General features: G+C 38.1%; 3 protein-coding genes across 3 annotated transcripts in view; 1 reads left to right on the top strand and 2 right to left on the bottom strand.

The window, feature by feature from the left end:
• LOC119077315 (fasciclin-2-like) overlaps positions 1-22,668 on the bottom strand; it is a 385,563-nt gene that overhangs the window by 42,683 nt on the left and 320,212 nt on the right. The gene's annotated exons all lie outside the window — the stretch shown is intronic.
• On the top strand, positions 2,670-5,620 carry LOC119077328 (facilitated trehalose transporter Tret1-2 homolog). The gene is made up of 6 exons (XM_037184511.1): positions 2,670-3,051; positions 3,113-3,443; positions 4,340-4,532; positions 4,593-4,743; positions 4,866-5,281; positions 5,344-5,620. The coding sequence occupies exons 1-6, from the start codon at positions 2,964-2,966 to the stop codon at positions 5,608-5,610; spliced, it is 1,446 nt and encodes a 481-aa protein (XP_037040406.1). The 5' UTR covers positions 2,670-2,963; the 3' UTR covers positions 5,611-5,620.
• Positions 5,828-7,425, bottom strand: LOC119077331 (multiple inositol polyphosphate phosphatase 1-like). The gene is made up of 4 exons (XM_037184514.1): positions 7,185-7,425; positions 6,695-7,128; positions 6,084-6,643; positions 5,828-6,025 (listed from the first exon to the last, which is right to left on the bottom strand). Exons 1-4 carry the CDS (start codon positions 7,363-7,365, stop codon positions 5,854-5,856), a joined length of 1,347 nt encoding a protein of 448 aa, XP_037040409.1. The 5' UTR covers positions 7,366-7,425; the 3' UTR covers positions 5,828-5,853.

The raw sequence follows: 22,668 nt of genomic DNA, 5'->3' as shown, positions 1-22,668 counted from the left end.
ACAAGTCATCTATTTGTATAACAGAAACGCAGTGCCTACTGTGATTTCATCAGCCTCCGAATATTTTCTATGTTCGTGCTCGTAGCAGTGCTGTGAAATAGTCCTTCGATGGCATTTTTCAATATCAAAGCTCGCTTGCACCTAATGGATCATTTTCGCGGGGGCAAATTGATATGTAATGAGTAATGATCAACTTTACAGTTTCATATTGACTAAAAGTGCATAGTTCTAGGCCAAGACCTTTCGAATGATGTATCATACGCCTGAGTTCCGTTGGCGGCACTTTTTACATGCTATCCCAGCTATTGGGCATAGCCAATCATTACTCAAAGAATACAGGACGAATAACCGTGATTGTCGTTTCACCATCTGGAGATCATCATTGGCTTGGAAACAAGTCTTCAATTGATTTGTTTAATACATAAATTGACGATTTGTTTCATTATTATGTTCAATCAAGCTAATAGTTCATAGTTCAATTATCAATATATTATATAGAGGAAGAAAGTGAGCAAATCTAGTTAAATGCTCAATGAAAAACTCAATGGCCAGTATGTAGACTTGGGCAGCTTTACTCTGTCGTTTACACTATATAATATTTGTTATACACAGTCACACACACCACAATGAATCCGTTACAATATGCATGATAAATGTTATATTGTGCTATTAGTTGCAAGTTTTGTGTAATTGCTGAAGGTCGTTGGGTTAGACAATTAAACAAAGCATTACAGATTATAACAAGACGAGAGAGATCATCACGAAAAGTGTGCGTTTTTGAAATGTTAGGTACAATAGTTCTTTATGCAATTCGATGAGCGAATTCGTTACTAACGTCGCCTGTGTGTTATGTCGTTTGAACCAGGTTTATTCATCCAAAGATGAGTGCGAAATTTTTTTTTCCACCCAAAATGAGTGTGAAGTGGAAAAAAAAGTGTTTCGCACCCAAAATACACCAAGCAGTCATGTATGCAGCACATGAGAAAAACCAGCACATGAAAATGGAACGCATCCTAGGATCTCTCTCTTGAGATAGAGAGAGAGAGAGAGAGAGAGAGAGAGAGTTGTATTTCTGAAATAAAAATCGACACATCTCTGGGATCGAACACTTGCCCTCTCACACATCAGCCCATGACAACTTATGTGAGCTAAATCGTTCTTACATGAAGTACGGTAATTGTCGTATAGTAGCTATCTGGTCTCGTTGTACCAATTACTTTTATTTACTTTGGAGCTATAAAAAGGAAGCCTCGGATCGATGTCTTGTTATACACTTTGTATTCGTATCTGTAGAAGAATCAACCAAACTTTCATTTGTTCACGTTCAAACATATGTGCAAACTTTGCTTTGATTCGCTCAAGTGCGGGCTTTTGGTAAAGAAACCACTGACTTGCCTTAGAGGTGAGTGGGCTGCCCATAAAAGTGGGCTGCCCACGCCCATGGGCATGCCCACGGGACATGGGCATGGGCTTTTTTCAATTTCGTGGGCATAGGGCGCAGAATGGGCACTTTTCAAAAATGTGTGAGCCCACAAACTTAAGTCTTAAGTGTAGTCAAGATTTTCCGTACGATGTAATATTCATCAAGAAATTTTAAAACGGCTTTCGCACATAAAATCGTGTTTCCAACTCATCAATTTACTAGAATTTTGCACGAACGATGTGCTGTCAACCTCAGTTTCGCCTCAGATTGATAATTTTCAAATTTTTTGCGAAAATTTCCGATGTGGGCCTTGGGCATGGGCTGGGCAGTGGGCATGCTTTTTAAAATTCTTGGGCATTGGCTGCGCCGTGGGCATGTTTTTTTAAACTATTGGGCTTTGGGCAGGGCGGGCATAAAAATTAGGTATGCCCACTCACCTCTAACTGGCCTCGAGTTCTGTTGACAATTTTACTGTTTCTCTTTGAATTGCCGGTTGGCCGTATTGATACTTACTACTAAGCTTTGGTGACTGGACGGGATATTCTTCCCGGCACTAGTAGTGTCAGAAACCTCTGCCTATCTACTTTGAGAAATAAACACTTATTTAGGGCTGTTGCCCGTTCAACGTTCAAGTTTATTCTGATCTAATTGTTCGTACATACAGTAGCTCTATTTAAACAACTTTCTGAGTCTACTCGATCGACTTTAATTTAATTGACTTCTTTGATGTTTCATTTCTGTGCAGTGGAAACGCTCGTCAGTGGCAGTTATAATATTTCGAACAAGTTCGCAAGTTCGCAAAAACTTCATTTCAACTATGATTCTCTAGACTTGTTCGTGTGCAAATCGGTATAGTGTTATTAGAGCAATGCTTTGAGTACCACTGTCGCCATGGCCTGATGAGAAATGGTATTTTTGAACTGCATATTAATGCAAAACGTCGAAAGACGTATTTAATTTTCGAAGCAGTGGTCGAATGTCTTATGTTGTTATACTCTTTTGAAAGCTTGTTTATAACACTTTTAAATCCAAAATACCTTATGGGTATAGTTCTGGTAAAGAACTTTGTTCCAGAGCTACCAGAATTCAGCCTTGGACTCATGGACTCTCTGCTGCAACTCGTGAAATTGCCTATAATCAATCGACCACAAAGACACACACGAAAATAACTATTTTCTCAAGAAATCCAACGAAAATTTTACTTTCCGTCGCTGAGTTGATAAAATTATCTTTAAACTGATAAGCTCACTGTGAGAAAGACGAAACATCGCAAGTAGTTTATTATTGTAGCAATTAGTAAATGTTGAAACAGTAAAGACAAGACGCTCACATTGAAACATTCAAAGTTGTTATCACAAAAGTCAAAGTGGGATGGTTGTAATGCTCACGCATTTGTCTACCGTTCGTACGGATCTCATTCTACCTGAAAATATCGAATTTTGCACACCCATTGACATTCTGATGGGTACTTAAAGAGTTCCAGTTTTTTTATTTGTTGTGCTAATTATATCCGAGAAGACTCTTTCCGCAACTGATAATCATGGCCACCGAAACACACAGTGTACGGAATCAATATTTTGCCACAGTTGCCGCAAATTTGGTAATGCTAGGACAAGGTCTCATACTTGGTAAATGAATGGTTATTGCATCAACGTCTAGCAAAACGATAATCGACAAATAAACAAATAGGTTGGGTTGCACCGGCATTGCCAACACTGGCCTCACAAGACACGCCACTGGTTGAATCCGGTCCATTATCGAATGAACAACTCTCGTGGATTGGTTCGATCAATTGTATTGGAAGTTTAGTGGGATCGGTAGCGTTTGGCTATGTCACCGCTTCAATTGGCTGTAAACGAGCCACACTTCTCTTAGCAATTCCGTCAATCGCCTTTTGGCTGTTAATTCACTTCGGAATCAATTATTATTACATTCTGTTTGCGAACTTCTGTGGCGGATGGGTGACTGGAGGGTCTGCATCGACAATCGTTTTGTATATTTCAGAAATTGCGAATGATAAGTACGGCAATGTTCATAGCCAACGCACTTCAAGCATGAGTGGTACTCTAAATAGAGTTCTGAAACGGGACAGTAGTGTATCAAACCAATTTTGGCACCGTAATAGAATCTGGAAACATTTTTCATACAAAGTAGTACTCTATTTGACAGCTGTCACTCGAAGCACTTTTGCTTGAAGTGCGTTGTCATAGCGCTGAAGTGCTGCAAGCGTCAACATAAAAAAAAAGAAATTGGAGACTGTAGGTACACTTAGCGACGCAAGAGAGAACTAACTAAAATTCTTCTTTTGTTCTTCTGTCAAGTTTGACAGTTTGCCAAAAGAAAATTTTTAATTAGGTCTCCTTTGCGTCGCTTTGTGTAGATCTAGTAAAGACTTGTTTTTGTTGTGTGAGGTGAAACGACGACATAGTAATGTGAAACAGAGGCGGTCGTGGGAAATACATTTTCATGATTCGGGGATGAAAGGAAATTTTAGATTTTTTCTCGTAATTTCGTGCAGTTAAGTTGTCTATCTGTTTGGGTCGGTCGAATTTCGGCTAGCAAAATTGCCGAAAATCAATCATCCAAAACCGATACCTAAACAACTGTCAAAGAAGGCACCTAGCTAGTCACATTAAAATGGTTTACATGCATCAGGGAGGAAAGTGAAATTGTAGACATTTTCACGAGATTCCGTCTCTGGACGCAAGCAAAGTACAGTTCGGGCGACTGTCAGTGCTTAGCATACTATGTCGTTAAAACACAACCTTTCAATCTGAAGCGATACCCAGGCCCAGACTGGCCAATCTCCAAATATGGCACCAATCGAATCAGTGTTAATGCTTGTAGCACGAGAAGTGCTATGCAATAACTCATTTAAAACAGCTGGCTGACTGCTAATATTTTACCGCTTTATAGTATTCGTGGGCGTCTTGGTAGCTTGCCCCTCTTCTTTCGCAATGTTGGCATTTTAATCGCGTACATTATCGGAGCCACAGTGGACTATAAATTTATTCCATGGATTTGCGTGACTATCCCAATCGTGTTCGTAATTATCTTCGTGACATTGTCGAATACTCCGCAATATTATCTTCGGCGAGGGAATTTGCAGGTAGGCGAGTGGAATTATTGTTTCCCGTTTTACGTACGAATTGAATTGGTTTGCTATTAGAAAGCTGAGGATGCGTTAAAGCATTACAAAGGCTTCGAGAGATCAAAGAGAGATCCACAAGAACTTAGTGCCTTCCATGCAGAATTTGAAAGATTGAAAACTATTGCGCTCAAACAACAACCAAAAGAGAAACTCATCTGGGCCGACTTTTGTGAGTATATCTAGCACAACCTCCATTATGTGACCAATCATAGCACCCTAGCTTCGAACTAATGCTTGGATCTAGAGAGCTATGGTCAAATGAATCATATTAACGCAAAGAATATTTACCAGCCAATTGGAAGGCCATTAACGGTCTAGGAGTCGGAATTGCTTTAGTGACAATTACTCAATTCACGGCCAGTTTTCCCATAGTAAGTTATGCGGTGACGATTTTCGAAAATGCCGGAACAACCTTCAATCCATATGTGTCGTCCATAATTTCGGCTGTCTCGTTTCTACTTGGTTCCCTACACACCGCCTATTTAATTGAGGCACTGGGACGAAAGCTTCTAACCATCATCTCGTTAGTCGGTGCTGCACTCGGACTGTTTGCAATGTCGTTGTATCTGTATCTCAAAATCATTGGCTTTAGCCTGTCTGCATTCGCATGGACACCGATAGTGTGCATATCGCTTGTGATTTTTTTGTCCGCAGCTGGTATCACACCTGTGTCTATCATATGCTCTGTGGAGTATCTTCCGTCAAAGGTGCAGTGGAAACTATTTCAAAAAATTTGCTTTGATTCAATGGCTTTTGCTTTGTCATCCAGATTCGTACGTTCGGCATGAGCATAATCAGCATGGTACTTAGCATAACTGGCTTCGTTTCAGTCAAGACCTTCCCGGTTTTAATGGAACTCGTTGGTCTTCATGGATCTTTACTGATCTATGGAATTGGCTGTGTTGTTGGGGTTGTATTTGTAATCATTGTGTTGGAAGAAACTCGTGGCCAATCTCTTGATGATGATGATTCAAATGAAACAAGAGATCGACAGAAGGGCTCATCGAATAAAGCTCAACAGCCGTTGATTTCGTGACGAGAAGAATGAGTGGACAACGAACTCAGATCTCCTTTTATCTGTAAATCGATTCCTGTAAACTACTCAATTTATCAAATGCAATCAAAACAAGCTGCTTGTTGACCACAAGCGACACAAGTCATTTAAAGTGTCTTCTGAAAATAGTCTTTTATTACTAAAGCCCGGTGCACAACACAAGCTTTTTGTCACGCCGGCGATAGAACCCATTTTTGCAAATGAACTTCCTGACACGTTCATTCCTTAACTACTCGTACGACTACAAAACACTTCGGAACAGTTGGCGTTTAAGAAGCGTCTGTAACGTTCAACGAAAACAGATTGCTTGCACAGACCTGTAACAGCATTGCAGCCAGGTATACTCAAAGGTCTTTCGTTAAGCAATAACAGCAAGTCGTCGTCACCATCCGTGCATCTGTGGAAGTAAAAGTAGTAAAAATTGAAATTCTCATTCGTCTGTCGCTTGCCCTTACTCAAATTTCACTAAAACAAAATTAGATCCAGTGTTATCCATTAAACTGGTTCGCCACTGCCGAAAGGTTTGCTGAGCAAAATTATGTCGAGTCAAAAGCTCATCACCATTGAAAGCACCAAGCGAAACTAGAAACATCGGTAGCGCTAAGGCTTGAGTACCATAAATTCTCGCTAGGTGATCGTCGGGGTCGTTTGACTCGATAAACGTTAACAGATCCTGCAGTACTTGACAGTTGATGTTGGAAAAAAGGGGCACATCTCCGCCATACCCTGCAATATAGTAATATTGAAGATCCAGCCAGTATTCCAAAATCGCGTGATTCGAAATCGAAAATGCTGCGCACCAAGGCGACGGAGTCGTCGAGTTCCAGCCTTGTTCGAATCTACAAAAGTCCCAGACAACTCTTATATCCCAAGCACCGAGCTGGTTGCTTCCGATGAACCCTAATTTGCGATTAACTTGCAAGGCCATTTCGTTGAATTCTGGTCCCGACTCAAAGGCATCCATTTCGATCGAATTCGTACGGGCCTCGTCGTATAAAGGACAGTGTGAAGTTGGCTGAAAGATAACGTATTTAACGAACCATTTCAAAGGAAATCGTTTTCTGACCATTAACAGAATATCAGGCTCAGAACCTGCAGCAAACTCAACAATGTCCCATTCACCGAAAACTCCTTCAGCAAATCCTTGTAGTCCATTCACGCTCGTGTTGCCATAGCCACGGAATAAAAATTGCGCAGGCGAATATTTTCTCGGCAATACATCGGGAAAAGCTTCCGACAACCGTTCTCCAAGACCACGAAATTCATTCCACCCTTGGGGTGTTAATTCGAAGCTTCTTTCTGGCTGCAAGTCCGGACTGATGTACCATTCACGTATGTTCTGAATATCTTCCCTACACAGCTGAGATCGACCAGCATCGTAGTTTTCAATAACACGGCGTTTCAAGCTTTCATGTATGTCAAGCATTCGATTGATTTCACTGGCAATTGGCAACGTTGTCCCATGTCGACTCAGCAGAAACAGTTTTCTTGGTGCGCCCACTTTTAAGGTTTTATTTCATTTTTGTTTTAAATTTTTAAGAAAGCTTAGAACCAACTTGAGACCGAAGGGTTAATGAATCCTCGTCCACGTGCGTTATCGTAGCTAGTAACTGGAGCAAACATTGTATTCTGGGGCTTTATTGGATCGGTATCGAAACAATAGAAAGGATTGTGCAACGAAACTGATCCATGCGCGCAGATGACTCCCAGAAAAATCAAAAAAAATAATTTCAACATTTTGGTCAGACTACTTCACGTTCTTACACTCTGAGTGGTATCCCTTCACATTGAGTGATGATGGTCTCTTTTATATTTTTTGCTTGACTCTGTAGGTCGATAACGTGTGCCGTATCAGGCTTGTAGTGATAATTGAGATTGAGATAATTAATTGGCACGTTTTCAGCTGTAGGTGAAACATATTAAAATTGAATGATAAGGATTTTGTCTGTTCGATTTATACGCCAATTAAAATGTTATCGAGGAATGACATATATGAATGGATGAAGTCGATCTACAAGACTTCTACTTCTACTCCTTTTATGTGGTAAAATAGAAACAGATTTAGGAGAAGGACCATGTCTCACAAATCTGCAGTAACATGAAGGAAAAGTTACAGAACGGCCCCACCTCCCACTGATTTCTCTGTTGCCTGCCATTGATGTGAGAACTTAAATGTATCTACGGTCTGATAGTAATGGCATGAAGTGCTCTCATATTTATTTATTTATTTATTTATTTTCGTTTAGAGACCAAATAACAGGCAGAGGCCCAATAACAATTCAGTCTTTACATAAAAGCACAACGCAGAATATCAAAAAAGTTAATACAATTAACAATTATATTGGAATATTTCAAATTGTTTATGAGCTGATCAATGAATATTCAGATTGTCGGAATAGCTCAATCAAAAGACAAATTTTTTATTGTTTTTGCCAATATATTTCGTCCTCAATTCGAAAACATCATCAGGGCTGTAACAAAAACATTTCATTGATAACAACACAAATCATAGCTGTATAAAGAGACACAGCGTACCTATGCTATTCATACAAAATAGCAAAAACTGCCCATAACAAAAGTTCTGTGTATGTTCCGTCTGTATAAATTATTCCCTTGACTGAAAGTCAGGGTCTTATGAAAGAAAATACCCTTAAATGTCCGTAACGCTAAGTTCACTTTGATATTTTGAAAATGTTCTACATTGGCAAAAAAACGTTAAATACAGAAAACGTCCGTACACTTGTGGATTCGATAACTCGAGTAATTCTTTACCGATTTGCAAAATTTTGGTTTTAATCGACGGAGAATGAAAATCATGAGGTTAAGTTCGTAGATGGGCAATATTGGGATAATGAGATGGGAGTAATTCTCAAGAGAATTTTATTCCTTGTTACCGCGATAACTTCCCTAATTCTTATCAGATTTTCAAATTTTTTGTGTTATTCGACGAAGATTGAAATTCTTGAGGTTGAGTTTGCAGATGGATAATGTTAGAACAACAAGATGGGAGAAATTCTACACAGACGCTTTTCCTTGTGGACTCGATAGCTCGAGTAATTCTTTACCGATTTGCAAAATTTTGGTTTTAATCGACGGAGAATGAAAATCATGAGGTTAAGTTCGTAGATGGGCAATATTGGAGTAATGAGATGGGAGTAATTCTCAAGAGATTTTTTTACTTGTTACCGCGATAACTTCCATAATTCTTATCCGATTTTCAAAGATTTTGTCTTAATCGACGAAGATTGAAAATCTTGAGGCTGAGTTTGCAGATGGATAATGTTCGAACAACGAGATGGGAGAAATTCTACACAGACGCTTTCTCTTGTTACCGCGCGATAACTTGAGTAATTTTTACCCGATTTTCAAATTTTTTGTTTTAATTGACAGAGAATGATATTGGAGTAGTGAGTTTGGAGTAATTGTAAACATAACTTGTTTACCACGACATTTTTGCAACGGATTTCCAGAAAAATTTCTTATTTGACGAGTAGTGAAATTCTGGATTTCTGGATTAAGAAGTACTTCCCAAAAGAGTTTTTGCTTGCTTGAGAAACCGACAGCTCGAGTAATTCTCAGAGGCTTCAAAAATCAATTTCGACCAGTAGCGTAATTCATGTGGTTAAACCCGAACATTGGAATTTAGTTGGACTAGTAATCTGGGATATACGACAATTTTTGCGTGAAATCCGTATTCTTAAAAGAATTTTTTTCGTTCCTAAAATGTTTGAACGAGTGTGAACTTTGTGGCCAGAGCGAAGCGAGGGCCGTAATTCACACGAGTTATATTTTTTCAAGAGGTAGGCAGGAAATACGCCAAATTATACTCAGACGCTTTTCCTTGTTATCGTGATAACTTAAGTAATTTTTACCCGATTTTAAGTTCGTAGATGGATAATATTGGAGTAGTGAGGTTGGAGTATAATTGTAAACACAACTTGTTACCGCGACATTTTTGCAACGGATTTCCAGAAAAAAAAATATTCCACGAGTAAGTGAATCTGGATTTTTGGTCGAACAATCTAGAAGTCTAGAACAATCTTACTTGCTTGATAACACGATAACTCGAGTAATTCTCAGAGGCTTCGAAAATCGCAGATTTGAAAATATTAAGTGTTTTCGACCAGTATCGTAATTCATGTGGTTAAATTCGAACATTGGACTTTATTGGACTGGTAATCTGCGATATACGACAATTTTTGCGTGAATTCGCGTTCCTAAAAGAAATTTTTCGTTCCTAAAGTGTTTGCACGAGTGTGAATTTTGCCAGAGCCGTAATTCACATGAGTTTTTTTTCAAGAGGTAAAGCAAGAAATGCGCCACCTGTTCAGCGCTTTTAGTAGACTATATAGGAGACTCAACTTAGGAGTAAGACATCGCTCGCTGGACCTTCAACTCATAGCTCTTTTTGTTTCTTCAGGAAATTAAATAAATATGAGTAAAATGAAGCATGTGATGACTGCTGTTTTCTGAATAAAAGAGACATCACCTTTTCATGTGACTTTAATTTTGTGATCTCAAAAACACCACCTCATTTAAAAATGGTTAGAAAACTAAGGCTGGAATTATAGAAAAAAAATAGCCAGTCAAGGGACCTGACCCACCCAAGAGGTGGGGCCTAGTAAAAACAAATTATAAGAAAATGCTACTGGCATTACATTAGCAAAATCAACTTACAGAAACAAACACTTCGTCAAAAACATTAACAAAACCAGAAAAAAACACTTTCTACAACAACCGGCAAAATGACATCAGTAATTTGAAAGCATAAAGAACCACTTCCTAGAAAAAGCTTTGCCATCCGTTTCACAAAAGTACGACTAACAAAACTTTAATGGCATTCTCATTCGTCGCGACAATTCAAATGATGTTATTGTATGCAGTCGATAGAAAAACTGATTCTTTCTGCTTGTTGATGCAATTTGCGTTCTTCCTTATGTGGATCATTTCCAAAACACAACGTTTCTTCTTGTTGTATTCAAATTCGAGGATTTCTACATCATCCCACTTCGGTTCATGATTTAATGTAACAGCATGTTCGGTGATGGCACTATGATCAATGTTCTTGATCTTGGCGTTGTATTTATGCTGGTACATTCTTCTTTTCAATTTCTGTTTCGTTTGTCCAATGTAAATGGCATCACAAGAGCATGTGACTTTGTAAACAACATTAGATTGTTACAACTTGACTGTCTTATCTTTCAGCCTACTGAAACAATATTTTTACCTCTACCAACTGTGGTAAAATGTTCTTTGCAAATTGATTTTAGACTTTCAAACAAGCCTCTGGAATACGGAATAGCTACAGTTGGCTTATCATGTTGTGGTCCATGAGCTGGTAGTTGATCGTGGATTGAAGGGCTGTCTTTTCCTGCAATCTTCAACTTCGTTTTACTAATGATGTCTTCCGTCAATTTGCTAGGATATCCATTAGTCTGCAACGTGGTTCTTAGTAATTGGAAATTTTGTTCGTGAAAATTTGGATCAGATAGTACCAAAATCTTTTCAGTCAACAACGCGACCGTGTTTTTCTTATAAGCCAATGGAAGGTGTGACCCGAAATTCATGTATCTGCCTGACCATGATGGCTTATGATACCAGTCCAATTTAATACTACAACTGTCTCTTATGATGACCAATTCCAAAAACGAAATTCTTTGATTGGATTCTTTTTCAGTAGTGAACTGCACATGTGGGTTATAGTCATTAAATGCTTTCAGAATTTGGTCTGCTTTGTCCTCTGGAACTGCTGTGAGTATATCATCGACATATCTCCAGAAGAATGGTAGCTTAAAACCAAGCTTATTGATGACCACATCTTCCAGAATTTCAAGAATTAAATCGGCAAAAACTGGTGATGACGGTGAACCCATTGGAGCGCCAAAAATTTGTTTATAAAAAGATCCAACGTTCGCTCAACAGTACATTAATACAGCTGTGCTGTAAATATTCCTGCTACGTTAACATAATGTACTTGTCGCGAATTTGTACAGTACATTTGTACAAGACTACAGCTGAGCTGGACAAGATTTTTTTAGGTGTACAAATAATTTTATAGACTGCTTCATTGTTGACTGGTTGAAGTATATTTCGGGAACCTGATTTATACTGGAAGGTAGTGTAAGAAAGTATAATTTCAAATCCTTTTATACACTGATCCATGCTTGATAAATCAAACATAAATTTTGTTTGACGATATTATGGGACGTCGCGTCGCACCATTAAATCTTCGAAGCAACAGACCACCCATGCTTGACTGGTGGAAGTATTTGTCAGGTACCTGATTCGTACTGAAAAGACAGTGTACGAATGTACTGATTCTTCAAATTTTTTCGAAATTCCGAATATGAAAATCTCAGTTTTTCGGAAAACGATAAATTTTAATGGATTTTTTACGACTTTCTATCCCTGTAATGTCGAATTGTGTATAAATGAAGAGCTGGAAAGTATCATAGGATGGATTCAGTTTAGTTGTCACACTCGACCAGCAACTGGTAATAGAAAAATTGACCATACTAAAAAAGTGAATTGTGTTTTGTGTGTAAGCTAATAATTTTAATAAAAGTGTTTGAAAATTTAAGAATAGTACATTGAATGACAAGTAAAAAAATTCAACCGTGTGCGAGAGTTGGAGCCCGCGCCGAAGGCAAGGGCTCTAATCGCACAGGTTGAATTTTTTTACTTTTGCCCCGAGTTGTTCATACTATTTTTTTTGATACCAACATTGAAAATTGATACGTATCGCAAACATCGCAAACATCGCAACAAAATGTTGAAATAAAAAGGCATTTAGCCAGAAAATGCGGGGGTCCAGGGGGCGGTAGCCCCCTGGTATATGAAAAATTTAATAATTTAGCCATCACAACAATAACACACACAGAAATTAAGATATAACTAACAAATCATTCAGTAACAATAAGTATCAACTTTGTATGCTAATTTCAATAAGAACACTGGCGCACAGTGTTTTACAATTTTGATCAAAGTATTCTGCATAATATGAGCGGATTTTGTTGACAACTCGACTCATTTCTCTCATTTTCTGTGACGTCAGTCACTTTCGCTGTTCGTTCAGTTGCGTTCGCTCTTCGTTAAGTACTTTCTCCCCGCGGGATGCATTTTTTTACTTTCGCCCCTCATATGCGGGGCGAAAGTATCATTTTTCAATGTTGGTATCAAAAGAATGATTTTTAACGTTTCTTCAGCGTGTAGACACTTATTCAAAACCGAAAAGAATTGATGCGTTACGTCTTTCGAAAAGTGAGTTCGTCGAAAACCAAGGCAGTACGTGTCCAGTTTGTGTAGGTCACCTAGATCTCTATTTTATTATCTACGCCAGTTTCACATACAAACAAATTTACCAAAATCGAATTTTTATGGTGTGGTGAATTTCTAGTATGAAACGTTGTGTGTCATCCGTGCATCTGCTTGGCCTCCCCTAAAGTGCACAAAATCGATTTCCACTTTACTTTTCTATTTTTGCTATTGAACCAACTGAGTCAGTAACGATAGAGGGTCTCATGGTGATTGATAAGACTAACGCCCAATAAAAGTCAAGTTATGCAGCCCGTCATTTGCGTCAAAACGCAAGTTGCACTATTAAAATTCACTGAATTACGGTGAATGCAGTATGTTGCTTCGTTAAGTTACCAGCTAGTGGTGTGGTAAATTCGATTACGTACAAACTTAGTATGTGCAACAACATTAGTCACAAGATATTGTGATGATGGCAACATTACAAAAATGAATTCACCTGAAAGTCGGGCTGGTAAGTTTAGCATAATAATATAATCAAATCGGGGCTCGGCTTACTGACCCGCCAATGAAACGGTGATGATGTAATCTTTTATACACTTGCGGACAGCTTGAACGGATGATGCACATTGAAGAAATAGTATTTTGCCTAACGCATGCTAAGAGGCTTTTTTAGCGAACGAGAGGTGGAGGCGAATTCTGGAATCGAGTTCGCTAAAAAAAAGCCTCTTAGCAGGCGTTAGGAACAACTTTTTGTTTATAGTGTGTCGGAAATGAGCGACGAAGTCACGATATTTCGACACGACATAAACAAAACCAATAAAGAGTTTAAAGAGACTGTCAAAAGGAGTGTCACACCCATCGAACTCAGTTAAATTACAATACAAGTTTTGACGTTTCACCCATCGAAACCAATTGTTTCATTTTCTTTGTTTTTCTCTTTTAACAATCTATATACGTGGATGCAATATGTCGAGAAGACCATAAAAACGAATAACCAAACTTCGGTTAAGTGACGATTTATTCTTGGAATTTTAAAAATCTCAATTAAATTTCACGACATGTTGATCCCATGTTTCTCGTGTTACTGCAACATTGTTCGAATGTGGCCCTGGCGCCTAGCGTTTCACAATGAAGAATCGTAGCGTATTTGTAGCAGTAATGACTGACTCCACAAGCTGCAGTTGCTTGTCCGGCAGCTCTGGTATTCATGCCTAATCTGGTGCATTTACATATTTCCTTAGCGTGAACGGTTCCAAGGATCAAAACCAATAAAAGGATGATTGTTGTTGTGGATTGCTTCATTTTTCGACTTTTTTTCTGAAGAGTTGAGGAGTGACTTATAACTGAAGTAAGGGTATGCTTCTTATTCAAATGAACACTATGAATACGATCGGAGTGATCGCCGCCTTTTATAGAACAAACATTGTTTGTGTGCTCAGCAAAATTGTTGTTGATATGCTGTGTAATCGATACAGTTTTTTAATTGTGAAATGTTCAGTAAACGTATCAAGGGCACTTATCGGAAGTATTTTCATTTACTATTTGTATAGCATTTGACATTTCGTGGGGTTACGTGGGGTTATCTTGACTTATATTTATTATACGGTAGCTGAATGACAGTATTGCTAGTATTGCTAGCAGCCAGTTAAGATGTGGAACGCAGCGAATATTTTTTTATTAACATAGATCAAAATCATTATTGTGGTAGTTGCGGGAATCGTTAATAAATTGTACAGTGGCTCATCGTTGACGATAAGCACAATCGCACATTTAAAAAAGAAAAGAAAATCGAACTTCCGAAGATTGTTCTGTTCAGTAAATGGACAATATGAATAAACTCGATAGAATGAACGTTTTAAGTCTGCATTTTTAAAGACGACCAGTCCAAAAGAATTAAATGTTTAATTTTTTTTCAGAATTATTTTACGTAAAATTAGAGTCGGCGGCGGCGGTGTTTCGGCGCGCCGAAGTTTTTATTATTTCACATTCAAATTTTAAATTTTGGTTTTATTGATATTGATTTAATGATAAAAAAGATTATATATCTTGTGAAAGATTGTTCTGCTCAAGGAGGTACGAATACGCCCATCTGTATCAAGATCCTGGGCCGAAGCGAAGAGCTCCTAAAGTTTACAATATTGGAAGTAAGACGATTTTTGGAGCTATAACAAACCACTTCAACCTCACGATCATCGCCACAGACCAATCGATCAATCAATCGATCCTGTCTGTGCTTCCGGTGTGGCACCTGAGAGTAGGGATCATTAAGGATCGTCCTAACACCGACCTTAGGTTTCACATCTTCGGGTACTACGAATAAAAAAATCTATCGTTTGATGGTTATTACTTCTTACTAAAAACAGTGAAACTGACCTAAAGATCTGGGTTCCTGTTTCCTCAGAGAGGGCTCTCGTCCCAAGTAATCTAATCTAGAGACGGTTGTAAAAAAGTTAATCCAAAAATAATGTTTCGGTAATCCATCAATGTTTGATTGCTTTCCAATCAATAAAACCTAGCTTCAAAGATTTATTCATTTGAATCTTTTTGCAGCAGATTTTTTGCTAATCTTTTTCTTGTCTTACATTCAGTTACTTTTTTTTAAATAGAAACTTGAACGTTATCAATATGCTTTCCGAGAGTATTTTTTAACTAGGAAGGTTCAACATCTCGACATTGAAAAATGAAAAATTAAACTATTGTATGAACACTGTTCATTGAACAGACAATTTCATAAGTTAAATATTTCTCGGTTGATATCTCATGCTATCTATAGGATCTAAGGTTGCAAGAGCAGCTATTTGAGGAATCGAAAATTAATGAAAGGAATTTTATGTCTGGTAATATTAGCCACAACGTTAAAAAATGATGAATTTAAAAAAGAAATTGTTTTATATGTAAATTTTTCGGCGTGACGAAAAATGAATCGGCGGCGGCGGCGGCGTTGGTCAATTTTTATCGGCGGCGGCGCGCCGGAAATTGAGCCAAAAATCGGCGGAGCGCCGGCGTAAAATCGGCGGTGCACACCTCTAAGTTTTACGTAAAATAATTCTGAAAAAAAATTAAACATTTAATTCTTTTGGACTGGTCGTCTTTAAAAATGCAGACTTAAAACGTTCATTCTATCGAGTTTATTCATATTGTCCATTTACTGAACAGAACAATCTTCGGAAGTTCGATTTTCTTTTCTTTTTTAAATGTGCGATTGTGCTTATCGTCAACGATGAGCCACTGTACAATTTATTAACGATTCCCGCAACTACCACAATAATGATTTTGATCTATGTTAATAATATATATTATGCACCAGTTTGGCAATAGGTGCATATCATATTTTATCTGTCGAGAACAGATATATCAAGATAAACAAAAACTCCCTAGAGGGTTAAGCTCGAGATTATCGTTCTAGACAGATAAAAAAATATTCGCTGCGTTCCACATCTTAACTGGCTGCTACCTACCTAGCAATACTGTCATTCAGCTGCCGTATAATAAATAAGTCAAGATAACCCCACGTAACCCCACGAAATGTCAAATGCTATACAAATAGTAAATGAAAATACTTCCGATAAGTGCCCTTGATACGTTTACTGAACATTTCACAATTAAAAAACTGTATCGATTACACAGCATATCAACAACAATTTTGCTGAGCACACAAACAATGTTTGTTCTATAAAAGGCGGCGATCACTCCGATCGTATTCATAGTGTTCATTTGAATAAGAAGCATACCCTTACTTCAGTTATAAGTCACTCCTCAACTCTTCAGAAAAAAAGTCGAAAAATGAAGCAATCCACAACAACAATCATCCTTTTATTGGTTTTGATCCTTGGAACCGTTCACGCTAAGGAAATATGTAAATGCACCAGATTAGGCATGAATACCAGAGCTGCCGGACAAGCAACTGCAGCTTGTGGAGTCAGTCATTACTGCTACAAATACGCTACGATTCTTCATTGTGAAACGCTAGGCGCCAGGGCCACATTCGAACAATGTTGCAGTAACACGAGAAACATGGGATCAACATGTCGTGAAATTTAATTGAGATTTTTAAAATTCCAAGAATAAATCGTCACTTAACCGAAGTTTGCTTATTCGTTTTTATGGTCTTCTCGACATATTGCATCCACGTATATAGATTGTTAAAAGAGAAAAACAAAGAAAATGAAACAATTGGTTTCGATGGGTGAAACGTCAAAACTTGTATTGTAATTTAACTGAGTTCGATGGGTGTGACACTCCTTTTGACATTCTCTTTAAACTCTTTATTGGTTTTGTTTATGTAGTGTCGAAATATCGTGACTTCGTCGCTCATTTCCGACACACTAGAAACAAAAAGTTGTTCCTAACGCATGCTAAGAGGCTTTTTTTAGCGAACTCGATTCCAGAACTCGCCTCCACCTCTCGTTCGCTAAAAAAGCCTCTTAGCATGCGTTAGGCAAAATACTATTTCTTCACTGTGCATCATCCGTTCAAGCTGTCCGCAAGTGTATAAAAGATTACATCATCACCGTTTCATTGGCGGGTCAGTAAGCCGAGCCCCGATTTGATTATATTATTATGCTAAACTTACCAGCCCGACTTTCAGGTGAATTCATTTTTGTAATGTTGCCATCATCACAATATCTTGTGACTAATGTTGTTGCACATACTAAGTTTGTACGTAATCGAATTTACCACACCACTAGCTGGTAACTTAACGAAGCAACATACTGCATTCACCGTAATTCAGTGAATTTTAATAGTAGTGCAACTTGGGTTTTGACGCAAATGACGGGCTGCATAACTTGACTTTTATTGGGCGTTAGTCTTATCAATCACCATGAGACCCTCTATCGTTACTGACTCGATTTTGTGCACTTTAAGGGAGGTCAAGCAGATGCACGGATGACACACAACGTTTCATACTAGAAATTCACCACACCATAAAAATTCGATTTATGTGAAACTGGCGTAGGTAGATAATAAAATGGCGATCTGCGTGACTTCCCCAAGTACACAGCCTTTGGAGCTACTTGGTATGGAAAGCATTATTTTTGCGCGCGCGCTTAGATATGGAAACGGTCCCTCATGCCAGGGGCGGATTAAGGTTTTCAGCGCCAATTTTGTTTTGTTTTTGCTTTTTATTGCACGCATTTTAGAAAACATTATTTGAAATTTGTATGGTGCACGAGTTTCTCCAGCGCCATGGGCACGGTACCGAATGTCCCAAGGGTTAATCCGCCACTGTCTCATGCGTTTTCCACCACAAAAGAGGATCGTCAACCAAATCTGCTACCGACGTGTACTTCAGATATTCTTTGATGTTGCTCAACACCGTTCGTTGACAAATTTTCTTTGTTGACATGTTTTCGAATCATTTCCATCCAAATATGTCTTACCAGGCTATTTTGATTCCGCCACCTTACTTTTGTGTGCTTGGGGTAATCGTAATACAGGTTGGGTAAACTTAAATGCTAATTCAGATGATTGTTCAAATTAGTTTGTTGTATTTCTACTTTACAGAAAAAAAAAATTAATTGCCTAATATTTCTTGTTCTGAAGTTTTATTTTTTTTCTTGTTTTTGTTTTAAATATTTCTAATTTTTCAAGCCGTTTTAAGTCGGCTGAGCTGGTTTTTTACCACCTTGTCGGCTGGCGGCTCGACTTGACCAAAAAAGCTCGACTTCGGCTTGACCGGCGGCTTATTTTCTGTTCCCATCCAAGAAATGTGGCAAATGTGCCAAGTCTAGGCCAGTAACAGTCAAAAGTGTTTGCTTTCTGTTATTTTTAATGCTAATTTAGCTGTATTTCTTACGCAGTGACTATTCGGACGCGCGTCCGAATAGTGAATTTCATTAGTATTGACTATTCGGACGCGCGGCCGAATAGTGAATTTCGTTAGTATTGACTATTCGGGCGCGCGGCCGAATAGCGAATTTCGTTAGTATTGACTATTCGGGCGCGCGTCCGAATAGTCAGTTTCACTAGTAATGACTATTTGGACGCCACATATTTGATGCAAACTCAATGGGAAAAATTTAAATCGATAATTCTAAAAAATAATTTTGATATCTTGCGCTTTTCGCAATTGATATATTAAAAAGACGAATCATTACATCGAAAAGGGAAAGGGAAAAGGGATAATTTAAAAAGTTATTTCTAGTCCAGGCTCTTATGTCATAAAAAACGGTTCGATCGGAAAAAATGAATAAAAAGAGTGATTTTTTTAAAAATTAGACATTTTTCATAACTTTTCATTTCCAATCGAATGGCATTACTCAAAAAATCGAAAAACTTAAAGCGAGCGAGATGACATAGCAACCCGGACTATTCTTCAGTATTTTAATTTCTTATAGAAATGAATTTGATGTCTACAAAAAAGAATTTTGTTATCAACAAAATGTGTAAGGATGAATTACGCGCGCCGCTGATCCGTGAATGTTTTGCCTGAAAATAGCGCCCTGCAGCGGCGGGATACTACCACCTTTATTATGACGTTAAGAATTAACGGCACAAGACGGCGATAGATGTGGCTATTTTAGTGGTATCAGAATTCATGAAAATAGAGATTGAAGGATTAATTTTAGTTATTGATGATGTGGTAGGTGTAGATCAAATTACACAATTCAAATGAGTGAAAATTTCAAAAAAAAAAGAAAGGAAGAAATTTGTTGATTGTAGAATATTTACGAAATTCTTTATTGGATTTCAGCATTTTTTTTAGATTTTTGGATTAGTGAAATCAGTTTTCTTTTTCTCGTAAATCAAATTCTATTGTCCATGATATCGGATTCAGTTTTCCTAGTATATATTTAAAGATATTCATGGATATCAATGTTTATTTTTGATGATATCAATATAATTTTACATACTTTGTAGCTGTATGCGTATATGTCTTGGACGGTAGTCTCGCTGTGGCTACAAGACTCGAAAGCCTAAAATCCACCCCATTAGACAGATATGCAATAATTAAGATATGCAAAATAAGATTCATGCATTTTTCACAGGAAAATGACTACAGTAGCTGAATCATAAGATCGTTCACCTTTTTATTTCAGTAGTGAAACAAAAAGTTGCACAATCTTATAATTCCGCTACAGTAGATTCACACACACCACTACTTTTTAACTATTTGACGTTCATGTGACAACACTTCTGCGAATGTGTATGGCAACGTGCTTTTGGTGATTTTGACTCGTATCATCACTGTGAAAATTGATGAAAATATCGCTGTATGTGTCATAAAAATAGCTATTACATTCTTCGGAGCCGAAAATAATGGGATTTTTCAAATTTTCTCTGTATTTTGTCCTTTTGCATGTAAAGGTGTATGCACATCTGTCTTGGAAGGTAGTTTTTAGGAGCTTTCGCCTGTTGTAGCCTGAGCAACAAATACGCAAATAGCTATTGCTGTCAAACGTCATGTAAATGGAGACAAAGCGACCGAAGACGAAGGACCGCGGAGGCACCTTTACATTTCTTATTATATGAAAATAGGCAAGAGATTAGCCAGCCCTACTAGTACTGACTATTCGGACGCTCAAAAAATGGTGGAATAAAATTTCGCGCGCGCGAATTTTATTCCACCATTTTTTGAGCGTCCGAATAGTCAGTACTAGTAGGGCTGGCTAATCGGACGCACGTCCGAATAGTCGTTGCTAGTGGATATGGCTATTCGGACGTGCGTCCAAATAGTTAATACTAATGACATTCACTATTCGGACGCGGCGTCCGAATAGTCAATACTAATGATATACACTATTCGGACGCGGCGTCCGAATAGTCAATATTAATGGAATTCACTATTCGGACGCGCGTCCGAATAGCAGCGGCCTATTTCTTATTGTTTTCTAGCGATCGAGTTAAAGACTTCTTTATAGTTACAGGGTAAATAGTGTCACCGTCACGCTTTATATTATGTAACCGATGTGGTAAAGTTTTTACGTAAAATAATTCCGAAAAAGAGTTAAACATTTAATTCTTTTGGACTGGTCGTCTTTAAAAATGCAGACTTAAAACGTTCATTCTATCGAGTTTATTCATATTGTCCATTTACTGAACAGAACAATCTTCGGAAGTTCGATTTTCTTTTCTTTTTTAAATGTGCGATTGTGCTTATCGTCAACGATGAGCCACTGTACAATTTATTAACGATTCCCGCAACTACCACAATAATGATTTTGATCTATGTTAATAAAAAAATATTCGCTGCGTTCCACATCTTAACTGGCTGCTAGCAATACTAGCAATACTGTCATTCAGCTACCGTATAATAAATATAAGTCAAGATAACCCCACGTAACCCCACGAAATGTCAAATGCTATACAAATAGTAAATGAAAATACTTCCGATAAGTGCCCTTGATACGTTTACGGAACATTTCACAATTAAAAAACTGTATCGATTACAACAATTTTGCTGAGCACACAAACAATGTTTGTTCTATAAAAGGCGGCGATCACTCCGATCGTATTCATAGTGTTCATTTGAATAAGAAGCATACCCTTACTTCAGTTATAAGTCACTCCTCAACTCTTCAGAAAAAAAGTCGAAAAATGAAGCAATCCACAACAACAATCATCCTTTTATTGGTTTTGATCCTTGGAACCGTTCACGCTAAGGAAATATGTAAATGCACCAGATTAGGCATGAATACCAGAGCTGCCGGACAAGCAACTGCAGCTTGTGGAGTCACTCATTACTGCTACAAATACGCTACGATTCTTCATTGTGAAACGCTAGGCGCAAGGGCCACATTCGAACAATGTTGCAGTAACACGAGAAACATGGGATCAACATGTCGTGAAATTTAATTGAGATTTTCAAAATTCCAAGAATAAATCGTCACTTAACCGAAGTTTGGTTATTCGTTTTTATGGTCTTCTCAACAGTGTCTCGACATATTGCATCCACGTATATAGATTGTTAAAAGAGAAAAACAAAGAAAATGAAACAATTGGTTTCGATGGTAATCGTACAAAATCCGGAGAGTTAAAATCCGGAATTACAAAATCCAGACAAAAAAATCCGGAAGCCTCAAAATCCGGAAGCCTCATAATCTGGAAACTTCAAAATCAGGAAGCTTCAAAATCCTGATCGATGTTAAACTTTACGGATTTCGTCCGGATTTTTTCCGGATAACTTTGACGAAGATGTTAGCTTGGCGAAGATGTTGGAACTTTGCAAAATTCTGAAAACTGCTATTAGTGATAGTATTGAAACTGCAGTGTCACATAATTGGCACAGTGGCAGTGAAAATTCAAAAGTCGTCGGAGGCAAATAATACACACTTTCCATAGGTTTGTTCCATCCTATAGTATAGTAAAAAAAGAGTTTTAAAAAGACGAAAACGAACGAGAGCATCCACAGACGCAAACATAACCACATCAACATTCATTCATTAAAACGTAAATGCGAGGTTGTGTTGTTTCTCTGTGGATGACGATTGACATTTTCAACGACCTTGTTCCTATTGTTGCAATTATTGCAATTTTTAGCCCCGTACGAAGTACTGGGGGCTTATAAGATTAATATGCCGTTTGTAACACGTCGAATTGGAAGCAGACAGTAAGGGCAAAGCATTTGGTTATGTTCATAGATGACGAATCCGCAATAAAAAAAATGTCCGTCCGTCCGTCCGTCCGTCCGTCCGTCCATCCGTCCGTCCGTCCGTCCGTCCGTCCGTCCGTGACCCCTCTAGCTTGAGTAAATCACAACCTTTTTTCAAAATTCTTTTTTTCCCCGATTGGTATCGACAAAAGTAAGGTCAAGTTCGAAAATGGGCATGGTAGGGTCGGCCC

The sequence above is a fragment of the Bradysia coprophila genome, unplaced genomic scaffold, assembly GCF_014529535.1.
Source record: "Bradysia coprophila strain Holo2 unplaced genomic scaffold, BU_Bcop_v1 contig_235, whole genome shotgun sequence".
Classification (NCBI taxonomy): Eukaryota; Metazoa; Arthropoda; class Insecta; order Diptera; family Sciaridae; genus Bradysia; species Bradysia coprophila.
The sequence above is the reverse complement of the archived record's forward strand: the minus strand, read 5'-3'. Positions and strand labels throughout refer to the sequence as shown.